Below are 22,819 nucleotides of genomic sequence, written 5' to 3'. Positions count from 1 at the left end.
GAGAGAAGAAATAAATCTGTATCCAGCTCAGAAATGCTCGGCCAGTGAGGATGCACCCTGATCTGATTCTGCCAGGAAAACACAGAGTCCTACAGTGTAACATAAAGTCCCAGGGAAACGGCAGAAAATGGAACAGGGCAGCGTTCTGGTGTGGGTTTGGGATGAGAACAGAGTGGTTGGTGGCATATGTCCCCCTTCTCACCAGGCTGCTCCAGCAGCTCCCAAGCCCGCCTCCCTTTCAGTGCTGCTGGCCACTGCGTAAGGGTATTCTGTCTTCTGACACTCAAAATCAAGCTCTTATTCTTCCACATCTGTCAGAGCCTGCTCCCCCGTTCTATAATCCATGTTCCAGCAAAAATTATTAGTTTTGTTTGTTTTCTCCTCTTGATTGAATCCTGCATTTGTAGCAGGGTACCTTTGCATGCGTAGCCATGGTTGCTGTCACCTTCAAAGACCAGGTGCTTTCAGGAGAGCAGGAGGTCTTCTCCTGGCCTCCTTGGCCAGGCTGCTGGGGGGAGGATGGGCATCTCCTCCCACCCAGCCTGAGCCCACCCTCCACTGAGCTAGACTCTGCATCTCAGGGTCCAAAAGGGGTGTTCCCACCACACACCAGGCAGGCCCACACAAAATACCCCCAAAGGGAGGTGGAAGAAGTCTAGTGGAAGCTCTCTGGGTCATGTTGCTCCCCCCATCCGCTGTGTGCCCTTCCAGTTTGGTTTGTAATGAAACATACCCCAATATGAACTGTCTGAACAGTTCACCTGTGTGGGGTTGTTAGTAGAGAACAGGCTGTAACAGATTTGTCAGCTTGGTACTTGCTCCTGCTGACTTCACCCTTGCTCCACTGTCCCTGGCACCCACTGACAGCAAAGGAAGCAGCTGCACAGCAGCATCAGGATTTGGTATGCTGTACCTGGTTTTTGAAATGATGTAATTTATAAAGTATTTAGAAAACGGTTGAAATAAAGCTACACAGCTCATGAATTCAGGTAATCAAAAAAAGTCATTAAACACATCTGTGCAATAGCACTCAACAAAATCATCATGAATTAGAAAACAGGCCTGTTGAAACAAAAAAAAAAAGGTTATAAGAGGAATATAAAAAGAAAAAAAATCACCCAGACACAAAGGTGTAGTTTGCTTTGAAGTAAGAGAAGGTGCACAGGTCAGCCCTATCCTGTAAGGAGAGCTTAAAAGGGAAAAACAAATGTATTGATTCAGTAGTTAGACTGCAGAATTCACATGCTGTGAATAAAACAGACACAACTAAGAAAAGGAATTTGGAAGCATTTGAAAAAGAGGAATAATGCCTTTTTTTTAAGTACACAGCAGAATGTGCATCCCCCCAAGCCATTTCTCCAGGAACAATTTTTCTTTCACTACCATGGCTTTGCTGGATTTTTGAGCTTTCCTGGGGCAGGTGGATTGGAAGTTATGTGAGTGAGAAGTGACTTTTCAAAAACTATCCTGAGTGATCTCCAAGAAATGATGTTGATTTTGTGAGGCAGGGCCTCAGTACACATAGAGGTTACGTTGGAAGACAAATGCCTTAATAACAAATGTCATCCCACAGCCTCCTCCTTTCCTGCAGCTTTCATTGGTGAGCACATCATATGGTACGGAATATCTCTGGGGACAGCTGGGGTCAGCTGTCCTGGCTGTGTCCCCTCCCAATGTCTTGCCCACCCCCAGGCCTTTGCAGGAGCACTGGAGAGCCAGCCTGGAGCACGGCTCTGCAGTAGCCAAGACACTGATGTGGTACCAACACCCTTCCAGCTACAAACGCAGAGCACAGCACTGCAGGGGCTGCTGTGGGGACAGGTGACTCCACCCCAGCCAGAGCCACCACATGCAGATAGCAACATAAAGCAGCAAAGAGTTTTAAAAATTTCAGTCCCCCAGATTCAATGTAGTCCATACAACAGACATTCACAATTTACTTAACAGAAATAGTTTATTTAAAAAAAAATATCTAAACCCTCACCTTGAAGGGTATTTACAGCAGCTTTTTAATTGTACAGGTGGTATTATAGCTTTGACAGCCCTTAATGAAAAGAGAGCCAGACTACCAAATTATTTGCAGATAACCTTAAAAAATTGCACTGCTTTCTAAGTTGCTACTAGGCTCTACACTAGAAATTTGCAGGTCTTGATCATTTTTATGTAAGTCTTTAGGAAGCTCAAGGCTCATTTAGACTCCCTGCTAGAGCATATATGCAGGCAAAGCAACAGCAGCCATGTTCACTGAGAGCCAGAGAAACTCAACTGCCCAATCTCATCTCTTTGAAGGAGAAAATAAAAATGCAAAGGCATGGCTGCAGCCACTCACTGTATTTACTGCTTCTCTGACATGCTAGGGGGGTAGCTGATGAACTCTTCTGGCCTTTTCCTTGACTAGCTCTCATGCTTTAGACCAGCACTTTTGGGGAAGTAGGATGTACAGAGGTGGAAAGGGCGAAGGAGAAATAGGTTTAGGTCTTGGCTTCTTCAACAGGAGTAGTTCCCCCACTGTGAATACAATACTGTATTTTAAAAGCTTCATTCAGAGAATATTTGGACAATAGTGATGACATTTTAGGGGGGCTACTGAAGCAGTGGGCTGAGAAAACAGATACCTGAAAAATTCCAACTAAGAAAAAGGTAAGAAGCAACGTCCTGCCCATTACTGGCTCAATTGCTTTATTCTTCAAGCAGCATTCCTGGTGAAACTGTAAGGTTCTAGCCCTTACATCTTATTTACAGGTCAAAAGCTGACATTGCAATTCCATCTGAAGTCTTTGGCACTCCTTGAATTAAGGAGCAGAATTCATTCCCATATACTATGACATTTAAAAACAGGGCAATAGTGGGTTTAGTTCTCCTAGAAGAGTTGAAAGTATTAGAACATTTTCCAGCTACAATACTGAAAACTGTATTTTTGGGTCAAACTATTACTCTTCAGAGTTTTCAACAGTATCCATAGAAAACTGTAATTAAGTACAGGTTTCCTTATGCTGAGCGAGTCTGTGTCCATCTCTGCACTTGCATACTACTGTGAATTTACTCCTCTGCAAAATTCAAGACCAAGAGATGGAGTTTTCTATAAAAGATATGATAGCTATTTACATTATCATCCCAGAAAGAGAAGAGGCTTTTAGAAGTTTTAGAAAGAATTTGCAGTTTCAGGCGGTACTTCAGAATATTAGACGCTCTAGTCTAATTTATCAAGCAACACAACAGCCAAATTATACCAAATGTGGTGCCACTGGAAAAAAAACTAAACCAAAAACATTTCATAGAAGTGAAAATTGAAAGCAAACCATTATTTACAGAGAAATGTCATACAGAGAATGCCTTGCAAACTGCTTTCCATTTGCTTCATCAACTTTCATATTTCTCTCTTGTATATAGCAAACGAGAAATCACTTAGTTCTTCTTGATGTTGCAGTGCTTTTGAATGGATCATATTCATCCTGCAATTTGTAAACAGATGTGTATTACCAGAACTAGCACACATTCTAAGTCATAAAAGTCAAGTCACCTTTAGATTAAACTAGAAAGTCTGGTCACATTATTCCACGTTTTCTGACAGACCTGTTTTTGTTAGTTTTGATATGAAAGATATTATCCATTGATTTAAAAGCCCAGATCATAAACATGCAGAAAACAGAACCCAAGTTTAAGTCAATATGATCAGAACAGCTGCTCTGAAATCAGGAACAATCGATATTTCAGGTGTGATTCAGGAAGGTGTGATCATTATGAGCAGCACATACCTCAGTGAAGTTATGCCCATATACAGATCACTCATAATTTACTGAGATTTGCATGAATCAAAAATACTGTTCCTTTTTGCATGTTCAAACAAACATGTAGTTTTGTATTTCAGGTGGAAGAAGATGAGATAGTGTGATGGAGAGAAGGGACAAGAAGTTAGCATTTTCTCTGAAGTGACCCACATCTGACACTGTTACGGTTGGGATCCTGACCACACATGACAGTCTGCTAGTCTGTGAAAATAAGCTGCACAGTGCCTGACAGTATAACGTGTATTCTATTCAGTGCAAAACTGAAAACTTGTTTAATTATTAAATAAACCATTTCCTAGCAGTTCAGACATATACTGCAAGAACACATCTTAAACTTGAAGACAATGTTGTATTTTTATTTTTAAAGTGTATTTACATAATTTGCAAAAATAAAATAATAAAGTGCCCTGGAAAAGAGCAACATTTAAATGCAAAAAAAAAAATTTCTTCCTTTTTACAGGAATAAAATATATAAACAAACGAAAGGACATAGCCAAGCACTAGAAGAGATTACAATTACTTTCTGTCCCAGACAAAGTAACCTATTGCACACATTGCAGGAATGAAAATTAACTGATTAAGAACTGAGGGGAAAAAAGCCTGGATATTTTCCTGAGGTCCCTTCTAGCCTTGTTTTTGATTATTATGTATATATTCTAATTAAAGGTGGTTGTAATAATCTAGCCTGGTTAGTGAAAAAAAAATTTCAATGTTACTCTGAAATGCTTTTTTCAAGTAACTGCAAAACAGTAAGCTATAAAAATTTACACAAAATAAAGGAAAAAAAAAAAAAGACCACTATATACCATACCTCATCTGACTCAAAATCAACTCCTCTAGATGTTTGGCTTTGTGAACCTCTTTTACTAAGTGAATATGTAGCTGAGGACCTTGAAACATACAAAGAGAAAACAAAAGGCATCAGTGTGTTCTCAGTTACCAGGCATTCCAATAACTTTCCCTTCAACTTAGATTTGGACGACCAATACAGAGATTAAGAATGAGGAGAAATAACAGCAAGCAGAACAATTCAAATTCTAAAAGTAATATATCAGTTCTAAAACTCTGACCTAGCTTACCTCCATCAGTAGACCAATAGAAAGATCATTAATAGGTAAAAATTTATATAAATTCTCTAAATAGTGTTATGACTTTCTTAAAAATCTGTTTTTTCAGGTAGTGGATCAGATCCCTGGCTTCTGCTGATTGCCAGTCAGAAATAAGGCGGTCATGGTAGCATTCATGAAGTAAATATACTGACCTTTGATTTACTTTGGAAGAAGGAACAAAAGAAATCTCTTCTATATCGGAGTCATCATCTACAATATCCTGAAAAAATGAGATAATTTATAAAGCTTTTTCACAGAATTTATTCTTACAGAGATATAGTGCATAATACTACAGTACTATAGCATAGAACCTTTTTTTTTTTCCAACTATATACCTACCTAGTTATAGTATACACTTGACAGGGCTCCAGGCTAGAACCACACAATGTGCAAATACAGCACAAGTATTGCTCTTCAGATCTTTCACTCGGCAGGAACCCACAAAATACTCATGTATATGCACTCTGTATCTTAGACTATGATCTCAAATAAAACATGGTCTTTGTTTTTCCTCATATAGACCCCATCCATACAAAAAAAAGGCTACAAAAGATCTACAAATTAACATGCAGAAACTTACTGCTGCAATCGATAGCTTTGGAACCTCTGCTGATTTAAGATAACATTTTGACCATATACTTATTTTTCAAATCAGAAGACAGCAAAAGGTAGAGCAACTTGACTCATTCAAGATGTTTCTTACCTCAGAGTAAGATTTAGACGAATTCAAGGACTGTGGTTTCAAAGACCTAAAAGCTAGAATAAAACAAAGGTAATATTTTTAAAGTGCTCACACAAGAAAATACAAACAATGTTATTTCATTTTATTTAAAACCTGCTTAGCATGCATTTCCTCTGCAAAATGCCCTGTAAAAAATCCAAGCAAAACCCCCCCAAACCAAACACAAAACAAATTTAGTCTTTGCTAGAGCCTGACGAACCCAGGGATCTATCCCTCTGTGCAGCAGCCAGAGCTTCCCAGTCTGGCTGAAAAACCTTCAGTAAGTTTGGTTAAAAGGAAGAGCAAAATATTACTATAATTGATATTCCTGTACGTCTAACAGTTTAGACATTAACACATCTGCTAAAATTGATTTCTCTGCAGTATTTTAGGTAATTTGCTGATTAATTTAAAACTTGCTCTACCTTTGGGTATTTTGTGGGGGATTCATGTATAGATTTGTGAGCAGTATTTCTTTCTTTAACACTCAGATTACCTAAACTGTGTCCTCAGAGTCTGTCCTCTGTAGCAAGGAAGGGCTACTCTCACATATGCGGCTTAAATCACAGATAAATTTCTCTTCCCTAGTACAAACTGGTATTTCTAAAACTTGCTACAATATCAGACTAAATAGATTTACATTAAAGCTTACTAACTTGCAAACATCATTTAAGTTTAAAATTTTTATTCACTGAGAAATATTCTGCACAGAGTAGATGCTATAAGCCACATTCCTTTTATTCCTTAAGGAAATGTGTACAGTAAGATGTTCCCTATTTTCAGTTCTAGTCAGAAGTTCCTGTCACACTTTATTTTACCCCATAACAGCAGGATATCACTATGCTTTTTTTTCCCCCCTCCATTTTTCTTTCTCTCATCACTGTTAGTTAGAACCAAAAGAATCTCTCACACCTGAACTGGACTCACAGAAATAACGACAATTAAGGCAGTTAATCATAAAAAAAACCACCTTCACTACAACTGCAGAGAGCAGATTAGAGGAATGGACAGACTGAAGGCCTACCATCGATGATAGACATATTCTTGGCAGGCACAGATACAGACTTGTAGGTTCCGCTGCTGGTAGCTGACTCCTGGCCAGTGCTTCCTGTAGGGATAATAATATGCAAATCTCTTCAGGGGTTATCTCCCCCTGCCTTTAGTCTATCATTACTGAGTAGGAAGTCACCTAAAAACCTATATTCCTCTTTATTCCTTCACCTTCTTTCTTGAATCAAAGCCCTACTTAGATGCAGAACTGCTCCCACAGACATGGCCTCTTAACACACACACAGACACACACACACAGACACATGCATCTGTTAAGAGTCTACCATGTTTCCATAGTTGGGAAGAAAGATATTTTTCTTTTAATTACCCTGTGAAAAAGTCACAACTGAAACCTTGTAAGACAGTCAACCGCATGCCAAAAATATTTGTGAAGAATTTTTTTTCCAGTAGGAGTCCTTAAGCAACAATTTTCCACTTGATGGAAGCATCACAAGAGAGTCCCCTTTTAAAGGAAAGAAAGTCAGTAACTGCAGTATAAAGTATGTGAAGTTTTTCTTACCTCTTCCCCTTCGGGATGAACCTCGTGCCATTGAATTTTGTCCTCTTGCACCTCTTGCCCTTCCTCTTGCCCGACCCCTTCCTCGGCTCGTTGTTGCAAGGCCATCATCTGAATCAACAGTGCCTTTCATCCCCGTATCCATGAGTTCTTCATCACTGGAGGCTGCGACAAGAACTGCATCCTCAGATCTATGGGCTCTAGCCCTGGTCATTGCCTAAAATAGAAAAATAAGTGCTACAGGAAAAAGAATATTGTGATATATAGTTCTAAACCACTGAGGCTCAGAAGACCCAAATCCACAGCATTATGGGAGGCAAGGAAGTCTGTCCAAAAGCAGGGACAGTATTTAGTCTATCTAATTTAGATGTGCACATATAAAGTAGCTAGCTAAGCTCTGATAACAGAATGGAGATAGTTAATATGTTGTCAGTGGAGTCTGGTGAACAGTTCAGGTCATCCTCTGTCGGCTGTGTACATCTGCTCAGAGGAAGGACCCTCTGGGCTCCATTGACTTGATCTTCATTGATGACAGTGGGTGCTTCAGACAACTAGTTCACGTGAAGGTATCTCAGATTAGAAAAACTGAATCTCACCCCAGCTGTTTCTTTTCTCAAAATTTCATTTCAGTCTCGCATAGCTTGCAAAGACAAAGGAGCACCAATGCTGTCAGTGGTTGGCAGTTCTCTTTGTAAAGACATACACAATCTAGATATGAATCTCTGGGAGATCCAAGATTGCTGATGAGGACAATAGTATCTAAAAGTTTACCAATAATACCAATTTGTTGCAGTAATATCACTCAGTACAGCCCATTCACATGTCCACTGGTGATGGGATCACAAACAGTTTAAGCTGACAGATCTCTGAAGGTCACCTGCCCGGTCTAACCTCAGTTCAAAGCAAGAACAACTGAACATTCGGGTTCACAAATTTGCACAAGAAAAGAGATCTCAAAAGTCAAATCGAGCAGGTGCTTAGGCACATATTATACCAAGGAAGATTTAAAAAAGACTTCCTAATCTTCCTAGGCACATAGGCAGTTTTTTTGTCAAGGACAATGATGAAGTATTGCTAAGTGACTTCATTTATATGCAGAAGTCACCATTCCATTCTCCAGCCTATGTTCAACATTCAAAGGAGTTACCTCACGAACTTCCTCATCCTCTTCTTCGGTATTCTTTTTTCTGCTCTCCCTGAATTTTCGCACCTGAATAAAAAAAGAGTTCCCATTGAAATAACAGTTCATTTCATACAATAATCAAAGCACAGTAAGGGAGAAGTCTTGATCACTCAATTAAGTCAAGCTCACGTGAGAGGCAAAGAAGAGTGCTAGAATAACTGAGCAGTTTGTTTAGAGCCTTTTCATGCTGTCCTACATTTTAAGAATCTCACATTATATTAATAACTGGAGCTACCTCACTGAAGAGAAAAAAGCTTGGGATATGATGAAAAGTAGGCGACACTATGTTAAAGAGAAGGAAAGTATATGTAATTTGACAATAAGGGATGGTGAAATATGACTAACTGGAAAAGAAAGGGTAGAGATAAAGAAGCAAGATAGAAAACAATGATACTGAGAAGAGACAAATGTTGCAATATACGTATGACTAAGAAAGCTCAACTTGCCAAGTATGGAAAAAGATATAATGGCTGAGAAGGAAATAAGATATTAGTCCAAAAGACAAACAAACAAAAAAACCCCAAAGTGGCACAGGCATTGATTGTTTATGGTCTCTTTCAAACCCTCAAGAATTAAAGCCATCAGCAAGAAAACATGTAGGTGCAACCTTCTTCCCCCCACCAAATTATTCTTCACACAGTGCACAGTTAAGCCGCAGAACAATTTGCCATACAATACTTGATCATTACAATTGAATACAAGGGCTCATGTGGAAGCTCAACAAGGTGACAGAAGTCTATTAAGGGTTACTAGATACACATAAACCAGGTTTGTCTCTGGGAGACCCTGAGTGGCAAGCAGTTAGAAGCTAGTGGAGCACGTGAAGGATAAGTTTTCTTTATGCTTGCCCTGTTCTTGTACTCTTCCCTAAGCCAATACGAAAAAGTTACGAAGAGATTGTATCTACGTTCTCTCATAGTAGATATTTATATATATAGTTCTACATATATTAGAGTGACAGATCTTTTCGGTGCATGCATGTAGAAATAAAGTGAGAATCAGTATAAGCATACCTGAACTCCATTTTCAATACAGGCTTTTAAACAATGAAAGTCCATCACCATATTTACTAATTCCAGAAAATTACTAGAGGTGAGTGTTGCACATGCTCCATATACAGGCAAATCTATTAACCCTGGTTTGAGCACTGTTTTTTCTATTCTGTCTTGACCTCTCTTAAGGAATTAAATTAACAGAATATTACCTCCTCATCTATTTTTTCTTCCTCTGCATCAGTGAGACGCTCCTTAAGAAACCTCTGTGTTTTTTCTAGTTGAAATTTCACCAGCTCTTCTATGGCATCTTTTTCCTCTTTGTCCACAAACTCCTGCACTGCTTCTCCCATTCCTCTTTCAGTTAGAAGTGAAAGCTGTACTTTCTTTATAATTGGGGAAAACATTTTGTTAGGAAGCATCTGCCATCAAAGAAAGCAAGAAATATTCCTGCCGTTTCAGATAAATATTACATTAAGTTGGTTCCAAAAACAGTAACACGCATTGAAGATTTCTCTCAGACAAAAGCACAGCAATAAGCAAACACGTTACTCATCATAATGTAGTTACAACCTTCTTGCTACTAGCATGTTACACTTACTTAAACAGAGTATTTTCCAGACTTGTCAAAGAAAAAAGTTCCATAAACAGTAAAGAAACTACACTGCTAGTCCTCTCTAAAATAATTTATCTGAAATGTATTGCTGAAAGAGAAGGCAAACTGAATTCTGTCCTAGTTCTCCTCCCTTTTTAAAAATGAAGATCTGTTTGTAGAGACATAAAAATGCTATTAAAAACAGGCCCTGAATTATTACAGAATGCTAAATTACTTAGTTTTACTGTAAAATTCTAACATTAAAAAATGGCAGTTACAGAGCAGGGCAAATTATTAAGAGTTATTAAGCAGAAGCTGCAATTCTGTAAATATCAATAGTTCTCCCACGTTCATCAGGTGAGATGATATTCATCAAGATATTCTGCATTAAGATATTAATACAGACACTAGTTAGTAAAAGTAGTTGATGATACCGGTGGTGTTTCGCAGTCATTCTCCACTCTACCCTCCTTCCCAACACAGTAAGGAGAGACATTCTGAGAATTAAACCCTCATATGGACAGCAGTGATTAAACAGCAGCCTCTTTTGTCCGTAAACTACAGCACAGATAATTTCTTGGCTACAAGCATAATATAAACATATTAATGATGTTTGATCCTTCCAGGTGTCCTTTAGGAATTGTTTTGAGGGTTGCATCAGAAGCATAAAACATTCCCTGAAATAATGCTGCACAAAGGAATAAATTTTACAGCTATTATAAAATAAGAAGTTTACAAAAAGATAAAACAAACATCTCAAAAGAGTGACTGATTGTAATGATGCAGAAAGTTCGTGTTGACTTTCAGCAATTGAGCTTTCTTCCAAAGGAAAAAATAAAAAGCTTGCTAAAGAGACAAATAGCAGTGATTTTAATTCTCAGGACTCAGCTTACCTGCAACACTGAACCTGAAAAGAGTCTGGTACTTGTTTGTTAGACATTTTTCGTCTAATATTTTTTGAACATACAACTACAGCCCGGTCCCTACAGCCCTGACCCTGTCAGGGTCCAAGGATCCTCTTGTTTCCCTAATCAGAGAAGATCAGGTGTCTAGTAAAGCCTGAAGCACAAGCTATCTTCACACAACGTTTAAGATCCCTATCATAATTTTGGGGCACAAGATGGTTTTCCCCCCCTCTCTTTCTTTCATTACCAGTGTTAACTTAAAATGTATTATCCCTCTACTGCAAGCCTCCTCAGAACATCAACAGATTCTTTCAAGTCTTTACAGATGTCGAGCTGCTGAAGCAGGCCTTAAATGCAGGGACCAGTAACTGAGCTGTTTATATAAGAACATACAAATAAGTCAGGAAGATGGAGTAACAGGGACACTTTTGCAGAATAAGGGAGGAAAAGAGATTAAAAGCAAAATTTATTTTCCACAGAATAATACAATGCCCTGTCTTTGACATTGCTACACCTCCCCATGGGTTTAGGAGTGGCATACATTTGAAGAAGTACCTGGTTCTGAACTAGTCACCCTGGGCTCCCTCATATTCAGAAGGCAAACAGCCCTCCCAGTGCACAATTAGGCCATCCTAATACTGACACCTAACATGTGTCTAAGATTAGGCAAGATGGTATAATTTAGGGGATCTTTCTATAAATGATTTTTAATAAATCATGTTCTGAGGTAGCTTCTGAAAGTTATGCTTAATCATCTAGGTCAAGCATTTGGGCATCTGACTCACTGATTATTATTTTCTTACCTCTAAGACATTACTGCCCTGGTGTTGGGAAAGGGAAATAAAATCAGGTTTGATGAAAGGGTGAGGAGAAAGCAAACTATTAGGGGATTGGGGGCTGTCTTCCTTCTCCCTGCTCTGCTTCAAATATAATGTGGAATTGCACACGTCTGAAGACACAAATATACTGCAAAGTAGCAAGTTACTCCAAGCCAGCTGTTAATAGTAAATGGTACAGTCTTACATTGACCCTATAGTAAATTAAGGTAGCTTCTCACTCAGACTGTTCTGCCTCACATTTCTCTCCTGTAAGAAGGGATCTTGACAGATCATTTAGTACAGAGCAGACACTGCAAGTTCACATGAAGAGTTATAATAATGTTCACAGCATGTGATCACACACCCTACACCACCTACATACAAAAGTTACTTGTTAACCCAAGACATAATTCATACAAGAATTCACATACAGTTATATAGGAAATAAATTCACTTCTTGTGAATGTCAGAGTCTTTTCAGGGCACATTACGTCCATTAAGAAAGAAAAAAAAAGGTAAAAAGATTATATTCCTTTAAAAAAGAAAAATCAAAATGTAGAAAGATACCTTCTCTGCTGTCTGAAAATACTGCTTTACAAGGTCTTCCACCCTCAGTGTCATCCCCTCAGAAGGAGGTCTGCCAATGAGTTTTCCAAAATTAAGATCACTGTCTAAAATAGAAAAAGCACAGTGGCACTGTTACCCACATCTGCAGCTTTTAATTATTACCATCCCACTGGCAGTAATGGGAAAAAAGGTTAACATAGGCCTCTTAAAGAAGTGTGGTCTCTTTATATGTAAAGGCTTTTTGTTCTAACTGCAGAGTCTATTGTCTGGAAACACAAGTAAACATAACAGGATGCAACAGTTGTACAAGACAACTCCACCTCTAGCAGATACAAAGTGTTGTTCTAACCACCAACTGTCTGGAATTATAAATTGAACACTGTGTCCTGCAGGTTATAACCACTGAACTCTAAAAGATCAGAAATGGAAGTAAATCAAAGGACCCATCAAAGCACAAGGGTTTTCTTAATAAGTAACTCTGTTACTAAGGAAGAAATTTTCCTCCAAAGCACACTGGCTGATTTTCAGCTCATAGCTCATTAAGGCTGCCCCCCATTCTCAGACAGCAAGGTAGGAATGAGAGAAGAACAAAATAGATAATCAACTGAGGTTACCATATACCACGCAAAGCAATATAAAGTGACTGCAGACTGCTTCAAGACATGCAAGCACAAAACATTGTTTTGTTAGCGTTGTTGTATAAGCAGCTATGACAAAATAAACAGTAACTTCTGAACTCATGAAGTCTTAACATCACCTGTACTGAACCACAGCATTACGTGCACATGTACAAAAATACTGACTCCTTTATTAGCCACCTCCCTTGTTTTAGAGGATACCTAATAAAGTAATGCAAAGAACCATGGCATTCTTTTTACATTCCCTTCCTGAAGCTGTGATGCATGTTAAGTAGGAAAATTAAAATATATTGATAAAACATGGTGACAGATGTATTCCAAAAATGTTAATGAGATTATGCAACTACTAAAAAAAAAAAGGCAAAATAAACCAAGATCAACATAGCATAATTAAAATAACCTCACTAAAAGCAGGTTTTATTCATGAAACATGGTGTTTTGAACTTTATAAAACTGACAGTGTAAGTAAAAACTGTCAATGGAATTGGAGTACTTACAAGGCACTAATGTGAAATATTAACAGTTCTTCAGTGCAGTATATTCTTGTGCAAGCTGTATCTTCATTACGGACTATTACAAATACAGTATTTGGGCAACATCTATTACCTATTTATTAAAAATTCTAGGCACAGTGAGAAATGCTACAATAGTAACAGCTATTATTTGTTTTGCACAAATGCTTCAATAGAGACATACCTGGAACAGACTAAAAAGCCAAGAGTACCTCATACACAATTAATTAGGGCAAACAAAATGCTGTTGTAAATGTGGACCTTTTTTTTTAAATTTACAAACATCTCTTGAGTCCATCCCCTCCATTAGTATCTTAGGCATAAAAAATTAATTCCTACAGCAATAAAATTTTTTTTAAAAAAGGGAAAAAGCACAACACCCACCTCTTTTCCTGCAGAGTACCCAAAGCCAAACATCTCACTCCGAGTAAGTCCCAGGATTGAGATATTTAATGCCATGATATTTAAATCACGGTAATTATAATAGAATCATGGAGTAACTCGGACTGGTATGGGGCTATATGTATTACTATAAGCAACTCAATAAGGTCTGAGGCCAAAGAAAAACTAATTCTTTATTAATAACTAGCAGAAGATTCTGTGCTGAATAGCAGAATTTTAGACAAACCCAGAAACAAGCAGAAATACTTGTGCAATATTTACATTTAAATCAGACTATTGATCTTTACTCCTATAACACATTAGAGGGTAGACACCAAGCCTTTGCAAGTGTTGGTAACAAAAGAAAGGAAAAAGAATGAAAACCAATTTACCATTTTTCTCTTTTTGTTCACGATGCCTGAAAAAGTGTATGATGTCTTTCGGGTTAGCCACTCTATCCATGTACTTCTGGCTAAAACGATGGACACTGAACGGTTCAAAGCCACCTGTATAATCAACCTAAGAGAGGAAAGGAAAAATTTAAATATGAAACAAACAGAAATAGAGAAGCCACACAATCAAGATTAGTTTGTTACCCTTCAAAGGAAAAATTAAAAAGTAAGTCAATCTACAATTAATACTTTACCATACTATGCAGAACAGTTAATAGATAATAATAGCTAATAATAATATTAGCAGAAGAGGTAATAACAGCCCAGATTCATAACTTGTTCCTAACTTGTTTCCTTTACTAGTTTTCATGAAAGCTTCCATAGATAAGGTTAGGAACAAACATAGGATAATATGACTTGAGAAAAACTTCCCTGTAAATAGTCACTTTTCATCCCCTTACTCAGACCAGCAGTGACGTACACTTATGACCAATCTCATCCTTTACCACAGAATACCTAGTTATACCACAGGTAAACAGAATCATGGTATGAAGGCAATTTATATTTGCCTGTACACAGTAAGAAATTTTATATATTATGTGTTTATATAAAAAGCATTACTTTGCTTTGAAAATTTACGCAGTGACCTTTCAAAACAAAGCAATCCAAACGGAATAACAATTCCTTACTCGTAATCTTATGAGAGGCTTCTCCGGTTGACGTGGATTTCCCAAGCGTTCTCTTTCTGCGTTGTCCAGCATCAATTCAACCTATGAAGCAGAATTAGAAATTCAGTTCCACTTTATTCTCTTACAGATGCCTGAACGCTTCAAGTATAACTTAAAGTACATCCATCTGCAAGCGGGAGCTATACAAATAAATAATTATAGGATGTTCTCTCATTCCTGAACACACACATGTACCAGTATCCAGACAAAAGCCGTAAGAATGAAAGAGAACAAAGTCTCAATGAAAGGCTTAGCTTTCAGATATAGCATAGCCAGCAGTATCTGTATCACCAATCACTCATACTATTTTACTTACATTATCCTTTGCTACATTTCTAGTTCCAGGGAAAAGCAGGAAGAGACTTACACAGACCTAAGAACCAAGACCAATTAATAAGCCTGCTCAGTTACTTCTGCCACTTCACACTGCACAGCCCAGCTCCAGGGTTTAGGTGCAGGTATTTCTGCTGCTTCCAAAGTGCACATCCAACACTGCCCCACTCTTGGGTGGGAGATTTTGTACAAAGACGATATGGAACCCCATAAAGCAGTTCCAGCCTACTTTAACAGGTCACCCCAGTCAAGGAATCTGGAAGCCAAGGCTGCAGTGAACGTAATGAGACAGCTTCCTATGTTAGGACACCGCCTAAGTCCGTCTCAAATAATACAGGGCAAGACACAAGATTACTCGTGTTCCAGTCTCAAAACCAGTCACAGACTCCATTCGCTCTCCATACATGTTATCCATATACCGTTAGCATTACAAGTTACCTTTTCCATGCAGAATGCTTGTATTGCCTGAGTTACTTTAGGATTGTCAGGATTAAAAAGATCTGGATGATCAGCTAGAACAATATCCTCCATGTAGAAAGTTCGCACTGTCTCTAGGGCAATCTTCTGCATTTTCATTTTTTTCCCTTTAACATGCAGCAAACCAATGTGTCTAGAAGGAGAAAGGTAACTTACTAGAAGATAAACTTAAGACAACTATGGTATAAAAATTTGTCTTAAATTCATGTTTACTGTTTAGGGGTAAAAGTTTAAAAGCTATACGAAGTCCTTGTATCTATACCTCAGGGTTGGCCCTGCCAAACTTCAGTTCTATTACATTTAATTGTGCATGTTCCATACACAAGCACATGTACACAGTTCCTTGGATTCCAATTTATCAGCCTGTAACTCCTCTTGGATAAGTTAGATTTGCTTCAAATGTTACGTTTAATCCTAAAGTAAAGCAAAAGTTACTCTAGGCACTGATTCCATCTATTTCATTTGTTATGCCATACTCAGAAGCTAATCCACACTGTAACACAAGTCCTTTCATACTTCACAGAAATATTCTTCCTTTCTCAACACAACACGAGAGATGAGATAAACAAGAACAAAAAGAAAAGATCACACACTTCTTCACAGCTTCTCCAGGGGACAGAGATGTCACCACTGAACTTCCTGGCTGAGAAACATAGAAACATTGCTGTTCATTTTGGGATGGAGCTATTTTGCACTCATGTTCATGACCCCACACGACGAGATTAATAAAGTCATCTAAAAACTGCTCTGGAATGTAGTTGGTAGCTCCATGTTTGCTCCTGTACAAGAAAAGAGAAAAAATAATTAGAATGTGTACAGTCATGGGTGGGCAAGGGAGAAGTGAAAGAGGATAAAAACTCCAGCAAAAATACCTGATGTACATTTCACATCAGATACTCTTCACATTTATTCCTTAAGCAATTGTTTAAAGTGTCTGGTTAAACAAAAAGGCAACTTACACAGCTCACTGTTTTGTGCTCCTCGCCTTTTATTTGGATCTCCCTTTCCTTCTTACTTGGCTTGCAAGACTTCAAGTTTTTTTTCCATATGAATGCTTTTATAGCACCTAATGGCCTTTTTTGGGTTTTTTGTTTTAAATGGTGAGGTAAAACCCACTTAATTAAACAGACATGGATACACCACTCCCCATCCCTTTCCAGAAGATAGAGAAGATGGAGGAGGAGTGATCTCCTTCAGCCTCCTGGTCAGAGATCAGTACCAGGGTTATCTGAGCTATATTTGTTTACTTCTGCCTCGCCATTACTTGTGCATGAGGATTGCGCTCTTATTCAGGAAAAGTTATATGAAAGGATTTGGAAAATAACTTTGCCTATTCCTACTACCACTTCTGGGAGAAGCGTGTAGGCAGAAAGAACATGTTACCTATCTGCTATTCAAGAGAAACTGGAAAGCACAGCAGTGCAAGTGAAGACAGGGCACTTGTCAAACTATGGCTCAAACAAGGACAGAAAATACAATATGAAGTTTAATGCTCCTTCAGCTCTATCAAACAGACAAAACTTAATTATCTACATATGACGCTACATACCTGCCATTGTCCCTAACTACAAGAGTTTGGGAAGAGATTTCCCAACATTCCCAACTCATTTACTCCAACTTTTTTCCTTTCTGTGAGATCAGCTGTAGAATGCTGCTTTCATTTGGGAAAATCTTAATAAACCAGCAACCGACAAGAAGCACCAACTAGCATAGCTGGCTTTCTCAACTGTCCTTTCCAAGGCAGTTTAATGAAGTAACACAGCAAGTTTAAAAGTCACTGTAATTCATTCAATAGTTACCTATTTTGATGAATCACAAACAAATTAAACCAACTATCTTCATCTTCCTTTGGTCTCAGCATGGTTACTTGTTTATTGACAAACATACGATACAATCTCTCATCTGGAATAGCTCCTGGAGTAAAGAAAAACAGAATGTTAAATCATTTTTGTGTGGTAAACCAACTCTTTTATAGCATTTTTATTATCAACTGTATTAAAAAGAGCATGAAGAACACTACTTTGCTGCAAGATCAGATCTTCATTTTCATGTCCTAAGAAGTCTTGAGGCATGATGATGAATTTGAACAGATAAAAGTATAAATTGGCTATTTTACTAGATAGACTTCTGAAAATAATAAATTTTAACATGAAATCTACCTTTAAACAACCACTAAAAGCACTTTCATTAACTACATCTGGTTTGAGACCTCTTACCAGTTTTCTGTGCCAAACTACTGACTATGGGCAGAACTAACAATATTAGAATAGGTGTTCTGTTTCTTGTTGACAGAGTAAGAAGCATATTTTGTTGTAAGGTGGAGTCTAAAACCAGATACTACTGAGCAGATGGAGTTCGTAAGCATACTTTGAAATTCTCTACAAAACAAGAAATAAACCATGCATTCTGCAAAGTCTGTGCTTTTCCACACAGCAGGAAAAATTCAGCAGTGCTTCTGAACTGTTTGTCACTGATTATATCCTTGATGTTTTTAACATGGAAAAAAAAAGAAAAAAAAAACCCTAAGCCATCCATGTCCGGGGTTCACGATGAATTTAAATAAAATCCCATGTGGAGTTTACATATTCCATATATGAGCAAGCGCTCTCTAAATCAGAGAAAATGAAGAGGGTATATAATCCTGGCACAAGCTCAAAGAAACATCACATGAACATTTTCATGCAGCAACACCTGTACTTTAGAAAGTTGCTGCATTTCCCAGTAATGATTTTGGGTAATAAAAATTAAAATGCTTTTTGAAAACAATTTTTTACTGTGAGGGTGATGAGACACTGGAACAGGTTGCCCAGGGAAGCTGGGGATGCCCCATCCCTGGAGGTGTTCAAGGCCAGGCTGCATGGGGCTTTGAGCAACCTGGTCTAGTGGAGGGTGTCCCTGCCCATGCCAGGGGGGGTGGAACTCGATGATCTTTAAGGTCCCGGTCCAACCCAAACCATTCTGTGATTCTATGAATATACAGTGTTTAAATTTTACCTAAACAGGAGGAAGTAAGCTTAACAGACAACAGTGAGAATTTAAGACTGTGATTGCCCTGACTCAATACACAGGCACTACCTACTAAAGCAGGGTTAATTTAAGACCAATAGAAGTATACAAAGGAAGTTATTGAAGGATTTCTTTTAAAATTAAAAAAAAAAGAGCAAAGAAAAAAAAACCCGTCAGCCAGTGACAATGCAGCAGGAGGAGAAATCTGACACTGTCATAGAACTGATACACTTCAATTTAGCATTACTCAGACCTTCATGTTTGTTGTAGCATTAAATGTTTGTTCCAACTCGATTGAGACCTACTGAGCTTCAGTAACACATCAACAGCCTAGCCACAGTCTGGCAGACTAATACTTACCCAAGCCATACAGAGCAATTTTTGTTCTACCCTTACGCAATAAAATGGGACTAATATCTATTTTCTCCACAGAAGCTGAACGTCCAAAGTGATTCAACAATCCTGCACAGCTTAATATATCCAACGCACACAGTGCATCTGCCTGTAGAAAATATTAAGAAACAAATGTAAAAACTTTGAACAGAACATTTAGTCTTTAAGGTCTAAATGAAACAGTCTCAAAAAGGAGAGAGAATATATTTCCTTAAGTAAATTCTGCAGTTGAAAAACCCCACCACATACACTAGCTTTTTTTTAGTCTCATGAGTATAGAAGCAAATCCCTTTTCCTTACAAGTCTTGCTTCATTTTAACAACATGAAACTAACATTAAATAATTCAGGAAAAAAAAAAAAAAAAAAACCCCAAACAGACAAAATCTCTAAGCTACTACAGAAAATTATCTGGTTAAGCTAGCTACTTCATAGTAGGTCCAAAGTTAAACTTCTGTTGTTTAAACACTCATCTCCATGATACACTGCTATTTGATATAAAAAGCAAAATTATAAATTCAGCACATGCACTTTGCTGTTTTCTAAGTGTCCTTTTGCTCCTTACTTCTAGCTGATGATTTTTAAACTAGCATTTCATCATTATTAGATTACCTTCCTTGAAAATATAAGATGCATATCAATCGTATATGCATAAGTCAAAGCACCAAAATTCCCCTGCTTTAAGAAAAAAGCTTTCAGTGTCTATAGATAGAATTTGTTTCAGAAACTTTCTGAAAGGCTGACATTTCTTGGCATGAAAAGTGATTTTGTTCTCAATTACAGAAATCTACATAAATTAAGAAATTAAACATAGTTCATAGGGATCCCTTAAATTCTTTCCATTCTCCTTTTTAATGTCACACTTAACTTGTCACTCATTAGCAGAATTCATAAAGACACACAAAATAATTATGTGAAGAGTGGAGCACTGGACTAAAACCAGCATGTTCCTCAGGAACTGTACTTCTATACAGACCTCTATTTCTATAATGTTATTTTTGTAATATAACAGTATAGTACAATTAGGATAATAGTTACCCCTGTGGGATCATCATGATTGCCATGAATACTAAAAATTGGAATAGAAATGTTGAGATTTCCATCCTGATAATTCACCCATGGAAACCTGAACAAGAAGAAGAAAAAAAAAAGAAAGTTAAACGTATATCTGCAAATTTGTGGACAATTCCCAATATTCTCTTCAAATTAATGTAATCACAAATACATAAAGAGAGCAGCACAAAGGAGTACTAAATGCCTATGAATACGCTTAGGCTGCACAGTGTAAGACTCTTACTGATGGACCAGAATGGTGCTTCCCACTGGGAACAGGGAAGCAAAACAATCCTGTATTTTTAGAGCAAGCCTACAAAAAGAATTGTCCAACATGTTGTGTGGTATGTGCAAGAGCAGTGGACTAGGCTGTGCAACCTTTGTTTGCACACAAAAAACTCCACTGATTTTACCACAGCAATTCATTTAAATGGGTTTACTTGCACTGTACTTGCAGGAGAGAAACTATACATTACCTAAATGTATCAAATGTCACGAAACATTCAGAGGTTTCTCAAAAAATTGTGTATGTTCCTTTATAGATTTAGATTATGAAAGATGATAGGTGAAGTCATCCTGTAAACTGACACACAAACCAGCCTAAAACTTCAATGTTCCAGTCATGGAGGATACAAATCATAAAAATCACAACACGTTCACCCAGTACACAAACCAAACCTTACACCATAATTTACAGGAACATACTTACTTGCTATAATGAAAATTAACTGCCTGATCACTCAAAATTTCAAACTGAACAGGACGATCACCCATGCAGTATTTTCTTAGTGACTCCAAACAAGAATGTACCGTTTTCCTGGAAGGTTTGTTTTCATGAAAAAGGTCCCCACCTAATAAAACAAAGTCCACCTGTATGTAACAAAAAGCTCTATTATTTTAATAAAACATTTTGTATTACCTTGAAAGACTTCTAAGCAATTTGTTTTAATTATTTCTTCTAAAGAGTTCCACATACCTCCTCATATCTGGACTTCTAGGTAAAACGAGCTGGTAGTTGCAGACACTGTATTTAATTTTCTCATTAAACAAATCTTAACTAACTTATTCATTAAAAAAAAAACCCCAAAAGACCCATTTATGAAGAGCTGCAGGAGAAAATAACTGATGGTGTTGAAAAAACCCACCAGTGAAGTGGCTTTTTTAAGGGTCTCTGGATTGGCTCTTGAACATTTTATTTGACAGGCATGAAGAGATATATTATCTTTTCATTGCTGCGGTACCTAGTGGGAAGAAATCAGCAGCTATCGCCACATTCCTTTGAGAAGGCAGTTTCACTTTCTGTATATACTTAGCTTTTGAAAAAGCACTATGAAAAAAGAGTTATCTTTACTAAAATTACAAATAATTTGACTAAGAAACATTCAATTCTTAAAAAAAGAAACAAGATCTTAAAAGTTTCCAACTTTTTTTCTACTTTCTGAATTGTCTGAAGACCAAAGTCTTCATTACCCTCACCCTCCCCAATTATCTTCCCTTCCTGCAGTGATAAACCCTCTCTTAATGCCACTGAAAGTGGCGCAGGCAAACTGAAAACACCATTAACACAAACAGGGCCACAATCTAATAAGAATGCTTTCACAAAGGAATAAGCATTCCCTTTACTAAAACAGAAACATAACCGGTTGCAATAAATAGTTTAGTAATTTAATTTTATATTACTAAAGATTGCACCAGGACTAGGCTTTGTCGCTTCTGGCAAGTTGGAACATATTTCCCACAGTCTCACTCCTTCACCTTCCAAAAATCGGCACTTACTCCATTTTTTTGAGCATGGTCCAGAATTTCATTGAAAGTTACAAATGTATCATTTCCACGCACTGGATCCTTCTCCAAATAGCCAAGATGAATATCAGTAGCAATAAGGATTTTAAAGGTATCTTCATCATCCCTGAATAAGACAGGAAACTTTGTGTTAGAGTGCAGTATACTTAAGAATTTCAACACAGACTTTGTGAAGGCAAGCTGTTCTGTCCAAAGCCATTACACACACAGGAGATTTGTTATAAAACTCTAACCAAGTATCATTCCTGCAATATTCTCAAAACACTTTACTACTTTTGTTGCAAACAGCACTTCACCAAACCAAGCGGTTTGAAAGTTACATTATCCCCATCAGTCTACTCTAGTAAAGGGCTGCAACCATCTCTGTGAAGTACCTCAGGAACAACAAAAGAATCCTTTATGAGTTTTCTGCCTTTTAAAAGACTTAGTGAAGAAACACTTAATTTCTCTCTCTCTGCACTGGTAATCTACATACATATGAAAGTAAGATGGACCTGAGGGAGAACACACACTCTGATCTCAGTTCTTCTACCTCATTCCCAACACATGAACAACTCGCTGCCTGATATGACAAACCGCCCAGAGCAGCAGACAGCAGGAGCTTACTGCGAGTCGACGGTACTCATCTTCGTGCCACGACTCTCACAGCAAGGCTCCGGGCGCCGCTCGGTCAGGAGGTCAGGTCAGGAGGTCAGTTTCTATCCTCACAGGTGCTTTGGAGCGCCTGAGAGACAAAAATGTAAACGAATCAGAACGGAGGGCACCGTGAGCCGAACGATCAGCCCCAGAGCCGTGTACTGCTCATTATTCCACGCAAAAAAAAGTCACGGAAAGATCCGTGCGGGGTTTAACCATTTACC

The 22,819-nt window shown here is 37.9% G+C and overlaps 1 protein-coding gene across 1 annotated transcript; it reads right to left on the bottom strand.

Annotated features, from left to right (window-relative positions):
• Positions 1-3,401: 3,401 nt before the first annotated feature.
• On the bottom strand, positions 3,402-22,585 carry MRE11A (MRE11 meiotic recombination 11 homolog A (S. cerevisiae)). Its single transcript, XM_010076664.1, has 19 exons — positions 22,566-22,585; positions 21,933-22,065; positions 20,866-21,026; positions 20,142-20,229; positions 19,073-19,214; positions 17,506-17,620; positions 16,300-16,485; positions 15,668-15,839; positions 14,858-14,938; positions 14,169-14,295; positions 12,246-12,349; positions 9,573-9,746; positions 8,333-8,395; positions 7,189-7,402; positions 6,643-6,726; positions 5,602-5,653; positions 5,050-5,127; positions 4,600-4,678; positions 3,402-3,452 (listed from the first exon to the last, which is right to left on the bottom strand). Exons 1-19 carry the CDS (start codon positions 22,583-22,585, stop codon positions 3,402-3,404), a joined length of 2,124 nt encoding a protein of 707 aa, XP_010074966.1.
• Positions 22,586-22,819: the final 234 nt, after the last annotated feature.

This window comes from Pterocles gutturalis, unplaced genomic scaffold (genome assembly GCF_000699245.1).
Source record: "Pterocles gutturalis isolate BGI_N339 unplaced genomic scaffold, ASM69924v1 scaffold34203, whole genome shotgun sequence".
Classification (NCBI taxonomy): Eukaryota; Metazoa; Chordata; class Aves; order Pterocliformes; family Pteroclidae; genus Pterocles; species Pterocles gutturalis.
The sequence above is the reverse complement of the archived record's forward strand: the minus strand, read 5'-3'. Positions and strand labels throughout refer to the sequence as shown.

Coding starts and splice junctions, on each gene's coding strand:
- MRE11A (XM_010076664.1), bottom strand. CDS start 22,585: ATGAGTACCGTCGACTCGCA. Junction 14,296..14,857: donor AGCCTCTCATAAGATTACGA/GTAAGGAATTGT, acceptor TTCCTCTCTTAG/GTTGATTATACAGGTGGCTT. Junction 5,654..6,642: donor GAATATGTCTATCATCGATG/GTAGGCCTTCAG, acceptor GTTTTATTCTAG/CTTTTAGGTCTTTGAAACCA.